This window comes from Chamaea fasciata, unplaced genomic scaffold (genome assembly GCF_029207755.1).
Source record: "Chamaea fasciata isolate MVZ Bird 193981 ecotype frontalis unplaced genomic scaffold, bChaFas1.0.hap1 SCAF_679, whole genome shotgun sequence".
NCBI lineage: Eukaryota > Metazoa > Chordata > Aves > Passeriformes > Sylviidae > Chamaea > Chamaea fasciata.
Genome location: NW_027094764.1, coordinates 26,483 through 45,020, shown reverse-complemented (window position 1 = coordinate 45,020; position 18,538 = coordinate 26,483). Strand labels below are relative to the sequence as shown.

Sequence of the window (18,538 nt, the reverse complement as noted above, 5' to 3'; positions counted from 1 at the left end):
CCAAAAAAAACCTCCCCCCCCCGGGAATCCCGAAAATTCCCCGATTTTCCTCCGGAAATCCCCCCCAAAAAATCCCCAAATTTTCCCGGGAAAAAAAAAAATTCCCCAAATTTTCCTCCCCCAAATTCGGGGCTCCCGGGGCGGCCCCTCCCCCTCCCCTCCCCCCCCTCTTTATTTATGGCCCCCGAATAAAATCCGGAGAATTCCAGAGAAATTCGGGAATTTTTTAATTTTTCTTTTTTTGGAGGGGGGAGGGGAGAATTTTGGGAGGGGTCGGGACAGCGGGGGAGGGGAGGGGGGAGGAGCTTGGGGGGGAAATTTGGGAAATTTTGGGGGAATTTGGGGAAATTTTGGAAAATTTTGGGGGAATTTTGGGAAATTTTGGGGAATTTTGGGAAATTTTGGGGGAATTTGGGGGAATTTTGGGGGAATTTTGGGGAAATTTTGGGAAATTTTGGGAAATTTTGGGGGAATTTGGGGGAATTTTGGGGGAATTTTGGGGAAATTTTGGGAAATTTGGGGGAATTCTGGGAATTCCGGTTTTGGGGCAAATTCGGGGGCATTTGGGGGGTCCCAGGTGTGGGGAGGGTCCCCGGGGGGGGAGGGGAGGGGACTTCCAGGTGAGTTTTGGGGTTTCCAGGTGATTCCCAGGTGAGGTTTTGGGGGTCTCCGGGGGATTTTTGGGCTCTCCAGGTGTGTCCAGCTGTGTCCCAGCTGTGTCCAGGTGCTCTCAGGTTTTCTCAGGTGTGTCCAGGTGTGTCTCAGGCGTGTCCAGGTGTGTCTCAGGCGTGTCCAGGTGCTCTCAGGTGCTCTCAGCTGTGTCCAGGTGTGTCTCAGGTGCTCTCAGGTGTGTCCAGGCGTGTCCAGGTGTGTCTCAGGTGTGTCCAGGTGCTCTCAGGCGTGTCCAGGTGTGTCTCAGGCGTGTCCAGGTGCTCTCAGGTGTGTCCAGCTGTGTCCAGGTGTGTCCCAGCTGTGTCCAGGTGTGTCTCAGGCGTGTCCAGGTGCTCTCAGGTGCTCTCAGCTGTGTCCAGCTGTGTCCAGGTGTGTCTCAGGCGTGTCCAGGTGCTCTCAGGCGTGTCCAGGCGTGTCCAGGTGTGTCTCAGGCGTGTCCAGGTGCTCTCAGGTGTGTCCAGCTGTGTCCAGCTGCGGCCCAGCTGCGGCCCAGGTGCGTCTCAGGCGCAGGGCCGGAAGGGCAGGGCGCTGACGCCGCCGTGCAGCTCCAGGCCCGCCCTGGCCCAGGCCAGCAGGTCGCCGCGGGCAGGTGAGGCGCACCTGGCCAGAGCCGCCACCTCGGGCGGGGCCAGGGCGCGGCTCCACAGGTGGAACTCGGCCAGCTCCCCCACGAAGGCCTGGGTGGCGTCAAAGCGGCCGCCGAGGGCGTCCTGCCGGCAGAGACGCACCTGAGCGCGGGCAACGCGCACCTGGGGACACCTGGGGACGGGCAACGCGCACCTGGGGACACCTGGGGGCGGGCAACGCGCACCTGGGGACACCTGGGGGCGGGCAACGCGCACCTGGGGACACCTGGGGACAGGGAACACACCTGGGGGCGGGGAACGTGCACCTGGGGACACCTGGGGGCGGGGAACACACCTGGGGGCGGGGAACGTGCACCTGGGGACACCTGGGGGCGGGCAACGCGCACCTGGGGACACCTGGGGGCGGGGAACGCGCACCTGGGGACACCTGGGGGCGGGGAACGCGCACCTGGGGACACCTGGGGACAGGGAACACACCTGGGGGCGGGGAACGTGCACCTGGGGACACCTGGGGGCGGGGAACACACCTGGGGGCGGGGAACGTGCACCTGGGGACACCTGGGGGCGGGCAACGCGCACCTGGGGACACCTGGGGGCGGGGAACGCGCACCTGGGGACACCTGGGGGCAGGGAACACACCTGGGGGCGGGGAACGCGCACCTGGGGACACCTGGGGACAGGGAACACACCTGGGGGCAGGGAACGCGCACCTGGGGACACCTGGGGGCAGGGAACACACCTGGGGGCGGGGAACGCGCACCTGGGGACACCTGGGGGCAGGGAACACACCCGGGGGCAGGGAACGCGCACCTGGGGACACCTGGGGGCGGGGAACACACCTGGGGGCGGGGAACACACACCTGGGGACACCTGGGGGCGGGCAACGCGCACCTGGGGACACCTGGGGGCAGGGAACGCGCACCTGGGGACACCTGGGGGCGGGGAACACACCTGGGGGCGGGGAACGCGCACCTGGGGACACCTGGGGGCAGGGAACACACCTGGGGAGAGGGAACGCACACCTGGGGATACACACAGTCACACCTGGGGACAGGGAACACACCTGGGGACACCTGGGGAGCGGAAATGCACACCTGGGGACAGGGAACGCACACCTGGGGACACCTGGGGACAGGGAACACACCTGGGGAGAGGTAACACACACTTGGGGACACCTGGGGACAGGGAACGCACACCTGGGCACAGGTATAACACACCTGAGCCCAGGTAGCACAGCTGGGGACATTCAGACACACCTGGGCACAGGTAATGCACATCTGAGGGCAGGTAACACACCCCTGGGCACACCTGAGCACAGGTAACACACCTGGGGGACAGGGACACACCTGAGCACAGGTAAACACACACACCTGGGGACAGGTAAGCACACCTGGGGACAGGTAACACACCTGGGGACAGGGACACACCTGGGGACACACACGGTCACACCTGAGGGCAGGTAAATACACCTGAGGACAGGTAAACACACACACCTGGGGACAGGTAACACACCTGGGGACACCTGGGCACAGGTAAACACACCTGGGGACAGGTAACACACCTGGGGACACTCACCTGTTCCTGGCCCAGCACCAGCACCCCGTGGGGCCGCAGGGGGTGACCCGGGGCCAGCCCCTCCCCCCGCCCGCGGGGAATCCCGTCCTGGAAACTCCTCCAGGTGCCGCCCGAGGCCGCCCAGGTGACGCACAGGTGCTGCCACCTGCCCGGGGCCGGCGCCAGCGACAGCGGCACCGCCTGCCGAGAGAGGAAATCCCCGAGGTTAGCCCGGAAAATCCCGGAATTCCCGAAAAAACCCCCAAAATTGGTAAAAAAATCCCGAAATTTTCCTGGAATTCCATTGGGAAAGGGCCCCCCCCAAAAATGGCCCCAAAAATCGTCCCCAAATTATCGCGAATTCAGCCGGGGACGATCCCGAAACCGTCCTGAAAACGTCCTGGAATGATCCCGAAATAATTCCCCAAAGAAATCCCGAAATTTTCCTGGAATTCCCCAAAAAAAACCACCTTCAAAGGAACAAACAGAAACCTTAAAAAAAAATCCCCCCAAATGCCCTAAAATCCCTCCAAAAAACCGGAAAAAATCCCCCAAAAAACCCCTGAAAGATTCCCAAAAAATCCCGAAGAAACAAAATCCCAAAAGGTCCTGAAACAAATCCCAAAAACTTCCAAAAAACCCTGAAAAAATCCAAAAAATGATGAAAAAAAAAAATCCCAAAAAACCCCGAAAAAAATCCCAAAAAACCCCGAAAAAAATCCCAAAAAATCCCGAAAAAAATCCCCAAAAATCCCGAAAAAAATCCCGAAAAAAAATCCTCAAAAACCCCTGAAAAAAATCCCCAAAAAATCCCGAAAAAAATTCCAAAAAAACCCCAGAAAAAAATCCCGGAAAAAAATCCCCAAAAAACCCTGAAAAGAATCCCCAAAAAACCCCCCAAAAAATTCCAAAAAAATCCGGAAAAAAAAAACCCCGAAAAAATAAAAAAAATTCCGAAAAAAAAATTTCCCCAAAACCCGAAAAAAATTCTAAAAAATCCTGAAAAAAATCCCAAAAATTCCCCCCAAAAATCCACAAAAAAATCCCAAAAATCCCCCAAATTTCCCCCGGCCTTTCTCGCACCTGGTCGTCGACGAGCAGCCTCGAGGGCCGCCGCCCCAGGCCTAAAAACTCCCAAAAAAAATCCCCAAGAAAATCCCCAAAAATCCCCAAAAAATCCCCAAAAAATCCCCCAAATCCCCAAAAATCCCCCAAATTTCCCCCGACCTTTCTCGCACCTGGTCGTCGACGAGCAGCTCGAGGGGCCGCCCGCCCCAGGCCTAAAAACTCCCCAAAAAAACTCCCCAAAATATCCCAAAAAAATCCCCAAAAAAACCCTGACAAAAAATCCCAAAAAAATCCCCAAAAAAATCCCCCCCAAAAAAAAAAATTCCAAAAAAATCCCCAAAAAAATCCAAAAAAAAAAAAAAAAATTCCAAAAAAAATCCCCAAAAAAATCCCAAAAAATTCCTAAAAATCCCCAAAAAATCGCCAAAAAAATCCCCCAAAAAATCCTAAAAAATCCCCAAAAAATCCCCAAAAAATTCCTAAAAAATCCCAAAAAAATCCCAAAAAAAATCCCAAAAAAATTCCTAAAAAATCCCCAAAAAATCGCCAAAAAATCTCCCAAAAAATCCCAAAAAATCCTGTAAAAAATCACACAAAAAAAAAAAAAAAATCCTAAAAAATCCCCAAAAATCCGCAAAAAAATCACAAAAAAATCCTAAAAAATCCCCAAAAATCCAAAAAAAATCCCAAAAAAATCCCCAAAAATCCCCCAAATTTCCCCCGGCCTTTCTCGCACCTGGTCGTCGACGAGCAGCTCGAGGGGCCGCCCGCCCGCAGCCTAAAAACTCCCCAAAAAACTCCCCAAAATATCCCAAAAAAATCCCCAAAAAAACCCCTGAAAAAAAATCCCAAAAAATCCCCAAAAAATCCCCCCCAAAAAAAAAAATTCCACAAAAAATCCCCAAAAAAATCCCAAAAAAAAAAAAAAAAATTCCAAAAAAATCCCCAAAAAAATCCCAAAAAATTCCTAAAAAATCCCCAAAAAATCGCCAAAAATCCCCAAAAAATCCTAAAAAATCCCCAAAAAAATCCCCAAAAAATTCCTAAAAAATCCCAAAAAAATCCCAAAAAAAATCCCAAAAAATTCCTAAAAAATCCCCAAAAAAATCGCCAAAAAATCTCCCAAAAAATCCCAAAAAATCCTGTAAAAAATCACAAAAAAAAAAAAAAAAATCCTAAAAAATCCCCAAAAATCCCGAAAAAAATCACAAAAAAATCCTAAAAAATCCCCAAAAATCCCAAAAAAAATCCCAAAAAAATCCCCAAAAATCCCCCAAATTTCCCCGGCCTTTCTCGCACCTGGTCGTCGACGAGCAGCTCGAGGGGCCGCCCGCCCCAGGCGAGCAGCACCAGCTCGTTGGGCTGCCCGGGCGCGGCGTAGGAGAAGGGCGTGCCCAGGTTGGCGGCGGCGCCGGGCCGCAGCCACAGGCAGGCGGAGACGGCGCCCAGCGGCCGCCGCACCGGGCCCCCGCGCGCGGGCGAACATGTAGTTGGTGCGCAGCGGGAAGGAGACGCGGAAACCGCCGCCGCCGCCGCCGCGGGCCCCTGCCGGTGGGAAAAGGTTCCGGGGCTCGGGGGAATCGCCTTGGTTTGACCCCAAGCCCGGCAAAAATCGCCCCGGATTATGCCCCAAAGTTGCACAAAATATGCTCCGAATTTGCCCCGAATTTGCCCAAATTTTGCCCAAAATTTGCCACAGATTTGCCCAAAATTTGCCCTAAATTGGCCCAAAATTTGCCCTGAATTTGCCCCAAATTTGCCCCGAATTTGCCCCAAATTTGCCCCGAATTTGCCCAAACTTTGCCCAAAATTTGCCCCAGATTTGCCCAAAATTTGCCCCAAATTCGCCCCGAATTTACCCCAAATTTGCCCCAAATTTGCCCCAAACTTTGCCCAAAATTTGCCCCGAATTTGCCCCAAATTTGCCCAAATTTTGCCCCGAAATTTGCCCCAAATTTGCCCTGAATTTACCCCAAAATTGCCCCAGATTTGCCAAAAAATTGCCCCAGATTTGCCCCAAATTTGCCCAAACTTTGCCCAAAATTTTGCCCCAAATTTTCCCCAAATTTGCCCCGAATTTGCCCAAAATTTGCCCCAGATTTGCCCAAAATTTCCCCTGAATTTGCCCAAAATTTGCCCAAATTTTCCCCAAATTTGCCCCGAATTTGCCCAAAATATGCCCCAAATTTGCCCCAAATTTGCCCCGAATTTGCCCCGAATTTGCCCAAATTTTTCCCAAAATTTTCCCAAAATTTTCCCTGAATTTGCCCCAGATTTGCCCCGAATTTGCCTCAAATTTGCCCCGAATTTGCCCCAAAATTGCCCCGAATTTGCCCCAATTCGCCGGCGAGTTCCCGCGAAATCCGCTCGAAGTTTGAAATTCACCCAAATTCGCTCGCGGGTTCTGGTCGAATCCGCTCAAAATTCTCGCGGATTTTTTTCCCCGAATTCCAGCAAAAACTGCCCAAAATTCGCCCCCAAATTCGCCCGTTTTCCCCCCAAATTCCATCCAAACCCCCCCGAAAAACCCTCACCGGGATCCTCCTCGTACTCTTCCTCCTCTTCCTCCTCCTCCTCCTCCTCCTCGTCCTCCTCCTCCTCCTCCCCGCGGTTGCCATGGCCCACGGCCCCAGGGCTGGTTGCCATGGAGACGGGCGGCCTTGGCGGGCGCCTCCCCGTGGTGGGTTGCCGTGGTTACCGTGGCGGGTCGCCGTGGAGATGAGGATGAAGCTGAGGAGGAAGGCGGTTGCCATGGTTACCGCCCTCCAGCCGGTTGCCGGCCTTGCCGTTGCCGTGGAAACCGGGCGGGTGGTTGCTGTGGAGGAAGGGGGCGAGGCTGTGGGTTGCCATGGTAACCGCGGAGGAAGCCGGCCTCGGCGGCCTTGGCGTGGTTGCCGTGGAAACCGGTGGGGATGCTTCTCCGGGTCGTGGTTGCCGTGGAGACCGTGATGATGCTTGTCATGGTCGCCATGGTGACCGTGGGGATGGAGGTCGCCGTGGGCGATCGTCACGGTGCTGGTTGCCGTGGTGACCGTCGTGGTGGTCGCCGTGTTTCTCTGTGGTCGCCATGGTGACCGTGGGGGTGGTGGGTTGCCGTGGAGACCGTCGTGGTTGCCGTGGAGACCGTGAAGATGCTCTCGTGCTCGGCGGTTGCCGTGGAAACCGTGGGGATGCTTCTCGTGGTCGCCGTGGAGACCGTGGGAGTGGTGGTCGCCATGGTGACCGTTCGTGGTGGTCCCCGTGCTTCTCGTGGTCGCCGTGGTGACCGTGTGTGGTGGCCGTGGTGGTCGCCATGGTGACCGGTGCGGATTGCTTCTCCTGGTGATGGTTGCCATGGAGACCGTCGTGGTCGCCGTGGTGACCGTGGGGGATGCTTCTCCTGCTGGTGGTTGCCATGGTAACCGTGATGCTCCCCGTGCTTCTCGTGGTGACCGTGGGGGTGCTGGTTGCCGTGGTGACCGTGGGGATGCTTCTCATGGTCGTGGTTTGCCATGGAAACCCGGGGGATGCTTCTCCTCGTGGTGGTCGCCGTGGTGACCGTGGGGATGTTTCTCCTGGTGGTGGTTGCCATGGAGACCGTGGAGATGTTTGTCGTGCTCGTGGTCGCCGTGACGACCGTCCCGGTCTCCGTGGAGACCGTGGGGATGTTGGTGGTGCTCGTGGTCGCCATGGTGACCGGCGTGGGTGCCGGGAGCCGTTGTTGCCGTGGAGACGCAGCTGCAGCTCCAGGGCGCCGATTTTCCTCTGCAGGGGCCTCGCGCAGCCCCGACACGTTCCGGCTCTGCCGGGGGATGCCGAAATCAGCCCAAAATCATCCCCAAAATCCCCCCAAAATCCCCCCAAAATCATCCCAAAATCCCCCCAAAATCATCCCCAAAATCCCCCCAAAATCCCCCCAAAATTCCCCCAAAATCCCCCCAAAATCACCCCAAAATCACCCCCAAAAATCACCCCCCAAATCCCCCCAAAATCCGCCCCAAAATCCCCCCCAAAATCCCCCAAAATCCCCCCAAAAGCGACCCAAAAATGACCCCCAGATGACCCCAACGTGCCCCCCCCGAATGACCCCCGGAGGGCCCCTCCCCCTCCCCTTTAAACCCCTCCCCCTAGCTCCTCCCACTTTAGCCCCTCCATTTTAGCCACGCCTTCTCACCGCCCCATTTAGTCCCGCCCCCTCAAGCCCCTCCCCCTTCACACCCTTCCAGCCCCGCCCGCCACGTGCTGCGCCTGCAGCCCCTCCCCCTTTAGCCCCTCCCCCTTTTAGCCCCGCCCCGTTTGGCCCCGCCCCCTCACCTGCAGCTCCCGCAGCCGCTCGCGGAGCCCCCTGAGCGCCCTCAGGGCGCCTTCGGCCTCCTCCTCCTCCTCCTCCTCCCCCTCCCCCTCCCCCTCCCGGCACCGCCCCGCCCCTCCCCCCAGGCGCCGCCCCCTTCCGGGCGCCACGCCCGGCCAGGCCCACGCCCCCTTGTCCGGCCGGGGGGAAGGGGCGTGCAGAGGAAGCGCAGGGCGGGGGAGGGGTGGGGTGGGGGAGGGGGAGGGGGGGGGGAGGGGGGTGGGGGAGGTGGCGGCGGCGGCCAGGAGGGTGAGGAGGGGGAGGAGGGGGGAGGGGGCGGGGCATGGCCGAGGGAGGGGGCGGGGCTAATTAAGGATGGATTAATTAGCGGTTAATTAGACTCGCGGGTGGGGGGAGGGCGGCGGCGTCCGGGCGGCTGCCGGGGGGGGGGGAGGGGGAAACAGAGGGAGGGGGGGAGGGGTCAGAGACCCTCCCCCACCCCTGTGACCTTTTCATGACCTCTGTGACCCCTCCCCCACCTTTCCCCACCCCTCCCCCACCTCTGTGACCCCTCCGTGACCTGTGTGACCCCCTCCCACACCTTTCTCCCCTCCCCCCTCACCTGTCCGGCCCCTCCCCCCACCCCCAATTCCCCCTTTTCCCCCTCCCCCCCCCTCACCTGGAGACCCTCCCGCCCCTCCCCCACCTTTCTCCCCTCCCCCCCTCACCTATCCCGCCCCTCCCCCACCCCCCTTTTATCTCCTCCCCTCCCCCCTCACCTGTCTCTCCTTTTCCCCTCCCCCACCCCAAATTTCTCCCCCCCTCCCCCCCCCCCCCCCGTTTCTGCCCCTCCCCCCTCACCTGTGTCTCCCCCCTCCCCGGAAGCGCTCCCGGCTCCGGACTGGGATCAACTGGTTTGTACTGGGATTTGCCGGAGGGGGGGGGGAGGGGCGGGGGGGGGGGGGGGATCAGGGCGGCTCAAGGGAGGGGGAGGGGCCCGGCGGGGGGAGGGGCCGGCGCTTGGCACCGGAAACCAGTTCAGACCAGTTCGGACCGGTCTGGGGTTCCCAGTTCAAACCAGTTTGGGGTTCTGGGCTTCCCAGTTCGGGGTTCCCAGTTCAGACCAGTCCAGACCAGTTCGGGGTTCCCAGTTCAGACCAGTTCAGACCAGTTCGGGGTTCCCAGTTCAAACCAGTTTGGGGTTCTGGGCTTCCCAGTTTGGGGTTCCCAGTTCAGACCAGTCCAGACCAGTTCGGGGTTCCCAGTTCAGACCAGTTCAGACCAGTTCGGAGTTCCCAGTTCAAACCAGTTTGGGGTTCTGGGCTTCCCAGTTTGGGGTTCCCAGTTCAGACCAGTCCAGACCAGTTCGGGGTTCCCAGTTCAGACCAGTCCAGACCAGTTCGGGGCTCCCAGTACAGACCAGTTCAGACCAGTTCGGGGTTCCCAGTTCAGACCAGTTCGGAGTTCCCAGTTCAGACCAGTTTGGGGTTCTGGGCTTCCCAGTTCAGGGCTCCCAGTACAGACCAGTTCAGACCAGTTTGGGGTTCCCAGTTGAAACCAGTTTGGGGTTTTGGGCTTCCCAGTTCGGGGCTCCCAGTACAGACCAGTTCAGACCAGTTTGGGGGGTCCAGGCTCCCAGTACAGACCAGTTCAGACCAGTTTGGGGTTCCCAGTTCAAACCAGTTTGGGGTTCTGGGCTTCCCAGTTCGGGGCTCCCAGTTCAAACCAGTTCAGACCAGTCTGGGGGTCCAGGCTCCCAGTTTGGGGGTTTCAGGTTCCCAGTTCAAACCAGTTCAAACCAGTTTGGGGCTCCCAGTTCAGACCAGTTGCTCCTTCCCCGTCCAAACCAGTTCAGACCAGTATAAACCAGTCGGACTCCGCCCATTCCCAGTAAAATCCAGGAAAATCCCCGGAATTCTTTATTGCCCCTCCCCCACCCCACCCCCCACCGTCCCCCCCAAATAATCCCGCCCCTCCCCCACCCCCAAATCAGGGGGCGGGGCGAATAGAAAGGGGCGTGGCCTATGAAGGGGAGGGGTTAAGCCACGCCCCCTCCCCATCCCCCCTCCGGGGTCAGTTCTCGACGGCGGCTGCAAAAGGAGAAACAAAAAATTTCCCAAAATTCCCGAATTTCTCCTCGAAGTTTTCAGCGAATTCCCCCCCCCCCGAAAAACGGATTTTTCCCGACGACATTCCCGAATTTTCCCCACCGAAATTCCCGAATTTCCTCCCCAAAATCCCCAAAATTTCCCCCAAAATCCCAAATTAACCTTCAGATTTCCCCCAAATTTCCCAAATTTCCCCCCAAATCTCAAATTTCTCCTCAAATTTTCCCCCAAATCCCTAAAACTTCCCCCAAATCCCCAAATTAACCTCTAGATTTTCCCCAAATTTCCCCCAAATTTCCCCCAAATCCCCAAATTTCCCCCCAAATTTCCCCCAAATTTCCCCCAAATCCCCAAATTTCCCCCAAATTTCCCCCCCGAATCCCAAATTTCCCTCAAATTTCCCCCCAATTTTCCCCCAAATTTCCCCCAAATCCCAAATTTCCCCCCAAATTTCCCCCAAATCCCAAATTCCCCCCAAATCCCTCAAATTTCCTCCAAAATCCCAAATATCGCCTCAGATTTTCCCTCCAAATCCCCAAAATTCCCCCAAATTTCCCTTAAATTTCCCCCCAAATGCCAAATTTCCCCCCAAATCCCCCCAAATTCCTCCCCCAAATCCCCCAAATCCCCCCCAAATCCCCCAATTTCCCCCCAATTTTCCCCAAATTTCCCCCCAAATCCCCAAATTTCCCCCCAAATCCCAAATTTCCCCCAAATTCCTCCCCCAAATCCCCCAAATTTCTCCCCCAAATCCCCAAATTTCCCCCCAATTTTCCCCAAATTTCTCCCCCAAATCCCCCAAATTTCCCCCCAAATCCCCCAATTTCTCCCCCAAATCCCCAAATTTCCCCTCAAATCCCCAAATTCCTCCCCCAAATCCCCAAATCCCCAAATCCCAAATCCCCAAATCCCCCAATTCCCCCCGGCCCCGGCCATACGCACCCAGCCCGTCAGGGGGCGCCAGCCCCCTCGGGGCCGCTCTGGCCGCTCAACTCGTTGGTGGGCGTCTCCTGCCGACACAAACCTCTCTCAGCCCCTCGCCCGATTGGCCGAGGCCGAGCCGTCAATCGAGCCCTCCCGCCCCAATCACCTGGTCGAAGAGGTGCACCGTGACGTCATCGAAGAACGACACCGCTTTCCTCTTCCGCTCGGCGCTCAGTCCCGCTTCCGGCGGGCGGCGGGGCGGCTTCAGCAGGCCGCGGAGGCCGCGCCCGTCCCAGCGCGAAACCACGAGCGGGACGGGGATCCCCGAGGGTTCCTCGGCTCCCGCCTCCTCCTCCTCCTCCTCTTCCTCCTCCTCGTCGTCGTCGTCGTCGTCGTCGTCCCCGTCGTGGGGCCGCGGCCCCCGCGCGCCTTCGGCCGCGCCCCAGCGCCGAGGGAGAGGCCGCAGGGTCAGCGGCGGCAGCGGCAGCGACAGGCGGGAGGCCTTGGCTGAGGGCGGGGAGATGGAGGAGGAGAGATGGGGGGGAATGAGGGGGAATGAGGGGGAATGAGGGGGGAAAAATGAGGGGAAAGGAGGGGAAAATGAGGGGGAAATGAGGGGGAAAAATGAGGGAGAGATGAGGGGGAATGAGGGGGGAAATGAGGGGGAAAAATGAGGGGAAATGAGGGGGAAATGAGGGGGAAAAATGAGGGGAAATGAGGGGGAATGAGGGGGAAAAATGAGGGGAAATGAGGGGGAATGAGGGGGAAAAATGAGGGGAAAGGAGGGGAAAATGAGGGAGAGATGAGGGGGAATGAGGGGGGAAATGAGGGGAAAATGAGGGAGAGATGAGGGGGAATGAGGGGGAAAAATGAGGGGGAAATGAGGGGGAAAAATGAGGGGAAAGGAGGGGAAAATGAGGGAGAGATGAGGGGAAATGAGGGGGAAAAATGAGGGGGAAAAATGAGGGGGAAATGAGGGGAAATGAGGGGGAAATGAGGGGGAAAAATGAGGGGAAATGAGGGGAAAAAATGAGGGGAAATGAGGGGAAATGTGGGGGAAATGAGGGGGAATGAGGGGGAATGAAGGCGGAAAAGGAGGAGAAATGAGGGGGGAAAATGAGGGGAAATGAAAGAGAAATGAGGGAAAAATGAAAGAGAAATGAGGGGGGAAAAATGAGGGGGAAAATGAGGGAGAGATGAGGGGGAAAAATGAGGGGAAATGAGGGGAAATGAGGAGAAAGGAGGGGGAAGTGAGAACGAAATTAGGGGGAAAAATGAGGGGGAAGTGAGGAGGAAATGAAAGAGAAATGAGGAGAAATGAGAGGGAAAGGAGGAGAAATGAGGGGGGAAAATGAAGGGAGGAAATGAGGAGAAACGAGGGGGGAAATCGAGGAGAAATGAGGGAAAAATGAGGGGAAATGAGGAAGAAATGAGGGGGAAATGCGGAGAAATGAGGGGGGAAAATGAAAGAGAAATGAGGAGAAATGAGGGGAAAGTATGCCAAAAAAATGAGAAATGAGGGAAAAAATGAACGAAAAATGAGGAGAAACGAGGGGAAAATGAGCAAAATAAATGAGGAGAAATGAGGGGAAATTGAGGAGAAAATGAGGGAAAATTGAGCGGGAAATGAGGGGAGGTGGAGGAAGAATGAGCCAAAAATCCCCGAATTTCCACCAAAAATTCCCCCAATTTTCCCTCATGTTTCCCCCCCTCCTCAAATCCCAAATTTCCCGAATTTTTCCCCCAAAATCCCCCCCCCCCAAATCGTCAAATTCTCCCTGGAAAATTCCCCCAAATCCTCAAATTTCTCCCCAATTTTCCCCAAAAATCCCCAAATTTCCCCGAATCCTGAAATTTCTCCCCCAAACTCCCCAAAATCCCCAAATTTCCCCCAAATCCTGAAATTTCTCCCCCCAAACTTCCCCAAAATCCCCAAATTTCCCCCAAATCCTGAAATTTCTCCCCAAATTTCCCCCAAAAAATACCCAAATTTCCCCCAAATTTCTCCCCAAATTTCCCCAAAAATCCCCAAATTTCCCCCAAATCCTCAAATTTCTCCCCAAATTTCCCCAAAAATCCCCAAATTCCCCCGAATCCTGAAATTTCTCCCCCCAAACTTCCCCAAAATCCCCAAATTTCCCCCAAATCCTGAAATTTCTCCCCAAATTTCCCCCAAAAAATACCCAAATTTCCCCCAAATTTCTCCCCAAATTTCCCCAAAAATCCCCAAATTTCCCCCAAATCCTCAAATTTCTCCCCAAATTTCCCCAAAAATCCCCAAATTCCCCCGAATCCTGAAATTTCTCCCCCCAAACTTCCCCAAAATCCCCAAATTTCCCCCAAATCCTCAAATTTCTCCCCAAATTTCCCCCCAAAAATCCCCAAATTTCCCCAAAAATCCCCAAATTTCTCCCCCAAAATCCCCTCCCCCGCCACTTTCAAATCCTCCCCAAAAAATCTTCGAATTCCTCCCAAATTTCCCCCCCCCCCCCAAAAATTCCCCAAAATTTCCCCTCCCCCACCTCGTATCTCGGCGCTGGGGCCGCGGGTGGGGGAGGGGCGGGGCGGGGCTCCCTCGGCCACGCCTCCTCCTCCTCCTCCGCCCCGCCCCTCCCCCACCCGCAGCAGCCGCCGCGAGACGCCCTCGGTGAGAGACACCTGGAGGCGCTCCTGGGACACCTGCGACACACCTGGGGACACCTGGGGGGGAGGGGACACACCTGGAGGGGGAGGGGACACACCTGGAGGGGGAGGGGACACACCTGGGGACACACCTGGGGACACCTGGGGGGGAGGGGACACACCTGGAGGGGGAGGGGACACACCTGGGGACACACCTGGGGACACCTGGGGGGGAGGGGACACACCTGGAGGGGGAGGGGACACACCTGGGGACACACCTGGGGACACCTGGGGGGGAGGGGACACACCTGGAGGGGGAGGGGACACACCTGGAGGGGGAGGGGACACACCTGGGGACACACCTGGGGACACCTGGGGGGGAGGGGACACACCTGGAGGGGGAGGGGACACACCTGGGGACACACCTGGGGACACCTGGGGGGGAGGGGACACACCTGGAGGGGGAGGGGACACACCTGGGGACACACCTGGGGACACCTGGGGGGGAGGGGACACACCTGGAGGGGGAGGGGACACACCTGGAGGGGGAGGGGACACACCTGGGGACACACCTGGGGACACCTGGGGGGGGAGGGGACACACCTGGGGTCACACCTGGGGTCATTGGGGTCACCTGTGACACACCTGGGGATGTCCCCGAGGACATTGGGGACACACCTGGGGACACCTGAGGGGGAGGGGACACACCTGGAGGGGGAGGGGACACACCTGGGGTCATTGGGGTCACACCCGGGCGTGGGGACACACCTGGGGACACACCTGGGGATGTCCCCGAGGACAGGGACACACCTGGGGACACCTGGGACACACCTGGGGTCATAGGGGACACACCTGGGGTCATTGGGGTCACACCTGGGGTCATTGGGGTCACACCTGGGGGCTCCTCCCCCAGCCCAGCCCCGGCTCCTCCCTCGTCGCGCGGATTTGGGGACGTTTCCGGGGTTCTTGGGGACGTTTCCGGGGACATTTTTGGGATTTTCGGGGACATTTTTGGGGACATTTTTGGGGTTTTCGGGGACGTTTCCAGGGACGTTTCCAGGGACGTTTCGTGGTTTTTTGGGGACATTTTTTGGTGGTTTTTTGGGGACATTTTTGGGGACGTTTCTGGGGGTTCCCTCGGGGACGTTTTTGGGGACATCTCGAGGTTTTTTGGGGACATTTCGGGGATTTTTGGGGACATTTCTAGGGGCCCCCTCAGGGACATTTTTGGGGACATTTCGTGGCTTTTTGGGGACATTTTTTGGGACATTTTTGGGGACATTTCGTGGCGTTTTTGGGACATTTTTGGGGACATTTCGAGGTTTTTTGGGGACATTTTCGGGGACGTCTCCAGGCGTCTCCCCGGCCCCGTTTTTGGGGACGTTTCGGGGCTTTTTGGGGACAATTTTGGGGCCCCCCCCGGGGGTCTCGGGGACCTTTTCGGGGACCCCCGGGAGGATTTTTTCGGGGACGTTTTTGGGGACATTTTTGGGGACATTTCGAGGTTTTTTGGGGACGTTTTTGGGGACATTTCGTGGCCTTTTGGCGACATTTTGGGCGACATTTTTGGGGACATTTCGAGGTTTTTCGGGGACCTTTTTGGGGACATTTCGAGGTTTCTCGGGGACGTTTTTGGGGACATTTCGAGGTTTTTCGGGGATGTTTTTGGGGACGTTTTTGGGGACATTTCGAGGTTTCTCGGGGACCTTTTTGGGGACATTTCGAGGCTTTTTGGGGACATTTTTGGGGACATTTCGTGGCTTTTCGGGGACCTTTTTGGGGACATTTCGAGGTTTCTCGGGGCCGTTCTCGGGGCCCCCTCGCGGCGTTTCCTGCCCCTCCGCGGGGACCTCGTCGGGGACTTGGGGCTCCTCCTCGGGCACCTCCTGGGGGACGTTCTCGGGGACACTTGGGACAATTTCGGGGACGATTTCGGGGACGATTTCGGGGACGTTTGGGAGATCAGGGACGCCTCTGGGGACATCAGGGACCCATTTGGGGACGTCGGGGACACTTTTGGGGACGTTTGGGACACTGGGGACCCCCTTGGGGACATTGGGGACACTTTTGGGGACATCTGGGACATCGGGGACCCCTCTGGGGACATCAGGGACCCATTTGGGGACATTGGGGACATTTTTGGGGATGTCCGGGATCCCTCCGGGGACATCTGGGACCCCTCTGGGGACACTTTTGGGGACATTTGGGACACTGGGGACCCCCTTGGGGACATCGGGGACACTTTTGGGGACATCTGGGACATCGGGGACCCCACTGGGGACATCAAGGACCCATTTGGGGACATCTGGGTCCCCTCTGGGGACACTTTTGGGGACATCGGGGACAATTCTGGGGACACCTGGGAGCCCTTTGGGGACACTTGGGGACATCCCTCCCCTGCGGTGCCACCCGGGGGGGCCCCAGGGGTGTCCCCAAGAGGGTCCCCAGCTCCTGGTGGCCTCGGGGACAGTTCCGGTGGCCTCAGGGACATCTCTGGTGGCCTCGGGGACACCTCCGGTGGCCTTGGGGACAGTTCCAGTGGCCTCGGGGACATCTCTGGTGGCCTTGGGGACAGTTCTGGTGGCCTTGGGGACACCTCCAGTGGCCTTGGGGACATCTCCGGTGGCCTTGGGGACATCTCTGGTGGCCTTGGGGACACCTCCGGTGGCCTTGGGGACATCTCTGGTGGCCTTGGGGACAGTTCCGGTGGCCTCGGGGACACCTCCGGTGGCCTTGGGGACAGTTCCGGTGGCCTCGGGGACACCTCCGGTGGCCTCGGGGACACCTCTGGTGGCCTCGGGGACAGTTCCGGTGGCCTCGGGGACATGGCCGGGGTCCTCGGGGGCACCGGGGGCGGCCGCGGGGTCGGTGACGCGTTTTGTCCCCGAGGTGCCACCACCGGAGGTGACAAAGGTGACAGTGACCGGTCCGGGGTCAATGGCCGGTCTGGGGTCATCGATGACCGGTCTTGAGCCAACGGTGACCGGTCTGGGGTCAGTGTCCAGTCTGGGGTCAATGGTGACCCCTCCTGACCCAGCAATGACCTGTCCTGGGTCAATGTCCAGTCTTGGGTCAAGGATGACCGGTCCTGACCCAACGATGACCGGTCCGGGGTCAGTGTCCAGTCTTGGGTCATCGATGACCGGTCCTGACCCAACGATGACCTGTCCTGGGTCAGTGTCCGGTCTGGGGTCAATGTCTGGTCTTGACCCAGCGATGACCCCTCCTGACCCAAAGGTGACCGGTCCAGGGTCATCGATGACCAGTCTTGACCCAACGATGACCGGTCCGGGGTCAATGTCCAGTCTTGGGCCAATGATGATGAACCTTGACCCAACACTGACCGGTCTTGGGCCAATGTCCGGTCTTGGGTCAAGGATGACCGCTCTTGACCCAATGTCCACTCCTGCCCCAACGATGACCCCTCTTGACCCAACGATGACCTGTCCTGGGTCAATGTCCAGTCTCGGGTCATCGATGACTGGTCCTGACCCAACGATGACCTGTCCTGGGTCAATGTCCACTCCTGCCCCAATGATGACCCCTCTTGACCCAACGATGACCTGTCCTGGGTCAGTGTCCAGTCTTGGGTCATCGATGACTGGTCCTGACCCAACGGTGACCGGTCTGGGGTCAACAGTGACCGGCCCAAGGTCAGGGTCTGGTCTGGGGTCATCGATGACCGGTCCTGACCCAGCGATGACCGGTCCGGGGTCAGTGTCTGGCCTCGTCCCCACGGGGTCATCTCCAGTGACGTCACTTGGGCCGTTGACCTTTCTTGACCCAACGATGACCGATCTCGGGTCAACGTCCGCTCCTGACCCGACGACGTCCGGTTTTGTCCCCAAGGCGCCGCCTCCGGCGACAAAGGTGACGGTGACCCCTGCTGACCCCTCGGTGACCCGTCCTGGCTCAATGGCCGGCCTCGTCCCCACGGGGTCATCTCCAGGGACAACGGTGATGTCACTCGGGACGTTGACCTCGCTTGGGTCAATGATGACCAATCGTGGCTCAACGACGTCCGGTCTTGACCCAGCGATGACCAATCGTGGGTCAATGATGACCGGCCTTGGGCCAATGTCCAGTCCTGGGTCAACGATGACCCCTCTTGACCCAACGATGACCGGTCTGGGGCCAATGTTCGGTCTTGACCCAACGATGACCCCTCTCGTCCCAGTGTCCACTCCTGACCCAATGATGACCGCTCTCGACCCAACACCGACCGGCCTTGGGCCAATGTCCGGTCTTGGGTCAAGGATGACCGCTCTTGACCCAATGTCCACTCCTGCCCCAACGATGACCCCTCTTGACCCAACGGTGACCTGTCCTGGGTCAATGTCCAGTCTTGGGTCAGCGATGACCGGTCCTGACCCAACGATGACCTGTCCTGGGTCAACGCTGACCGGTCTTGGGCCAATGTCCGGTCTTGGGTCAACGATGACCCCTCCTGACCCAACGATGACCTGTCCTGGGTCAGCACTGACCGGCCTTGGGCCAATGTCCGGTCTTGGGTCAACGATGACCTGTCCTGGGTCAATGTCCACTCCTGACCCAACGATGACCCCTCTTGACCCAACGATGACCTGTCCTGGGTCGATGTCCGGTCTTGACCCAACGATGACCTGTCCTGGGTCAGTGTCCACTCCTGCCCCAACGCTGACCCCTCTTGACCCAACGTCCGGCCCTTCCCCCGCTCCGCCCCCTCCCCACCCGACGTCCATCCTCGCCCCTCC

At 57.8% G+C, this 18,538-nt stretch overlaps 2 protein-coding genes across 2 annotated transcripts in view; both read right to left on the bottom strand.

The window, feature by feature from the left end:
- Positions 1 to 212: 212 nt before the first annotated feature.
- On the bottom strand, positions 213 to 6,527 carry LOC136305822 (neuronal pentraxin-1-like). The gene is made up of 5 exons (XM_066209130.1): positions 6,416 to 6,527; positions 5,543 to 5,598; positions 5,181 to 5,426; positions 2,835 to 3,014; positions 213 to 1,382 (listed from the first exon to the last, which is right to left on the bottom strand). The coding sequence occupies exons 1-5, from the start codon at positions 6,525 to 6,527 to the stop codon at positions 1,173 to 1,175; spliced, it is 804 nt and encodes a 267-aa protein (XP_066065227.1). The 3' UTR covers positions 213 to 1,172.
- Positions 6,528 to 10,124: 3,597 nt separating this feature from the next.
- The window catches only part of LOC136305821 (uncharacterized), a 28,789-nt gene continuing 20,375 nt past the window's right edge, over positions 10,125 to 18,538 (bottom strand). Inside the window, exons 12-16 of the mRNA XM_066209129.1 lie at positions 13,946 to 18,507; positions 13,706 to 13,903; positions 11,350 to 11,690; positions 11,202 to 11,269; positions 10,125 to 10,241 (exon numbers count right to left, since the gene is read on the bottom strand). Of these exons, the coding sequence (XP_066065226.1) occupies positions 11,652 to 11,690; positions 13,706 to 13,903; positions 13,946 to 18,507 (4,799 nt within the window). The 3' untranslated portion in view covers positions 10,125 to 10,241; positions 11,202 to 11,269; positions 11,350 to 11,651. The remainder of the gene's footprint in view (positions 10,242 to 11,201; positions 11,270 to 11,349; positions 11,691 to 13,705; positions 13,904 to 13,945; positions 18,508 to 18,538) is intronic.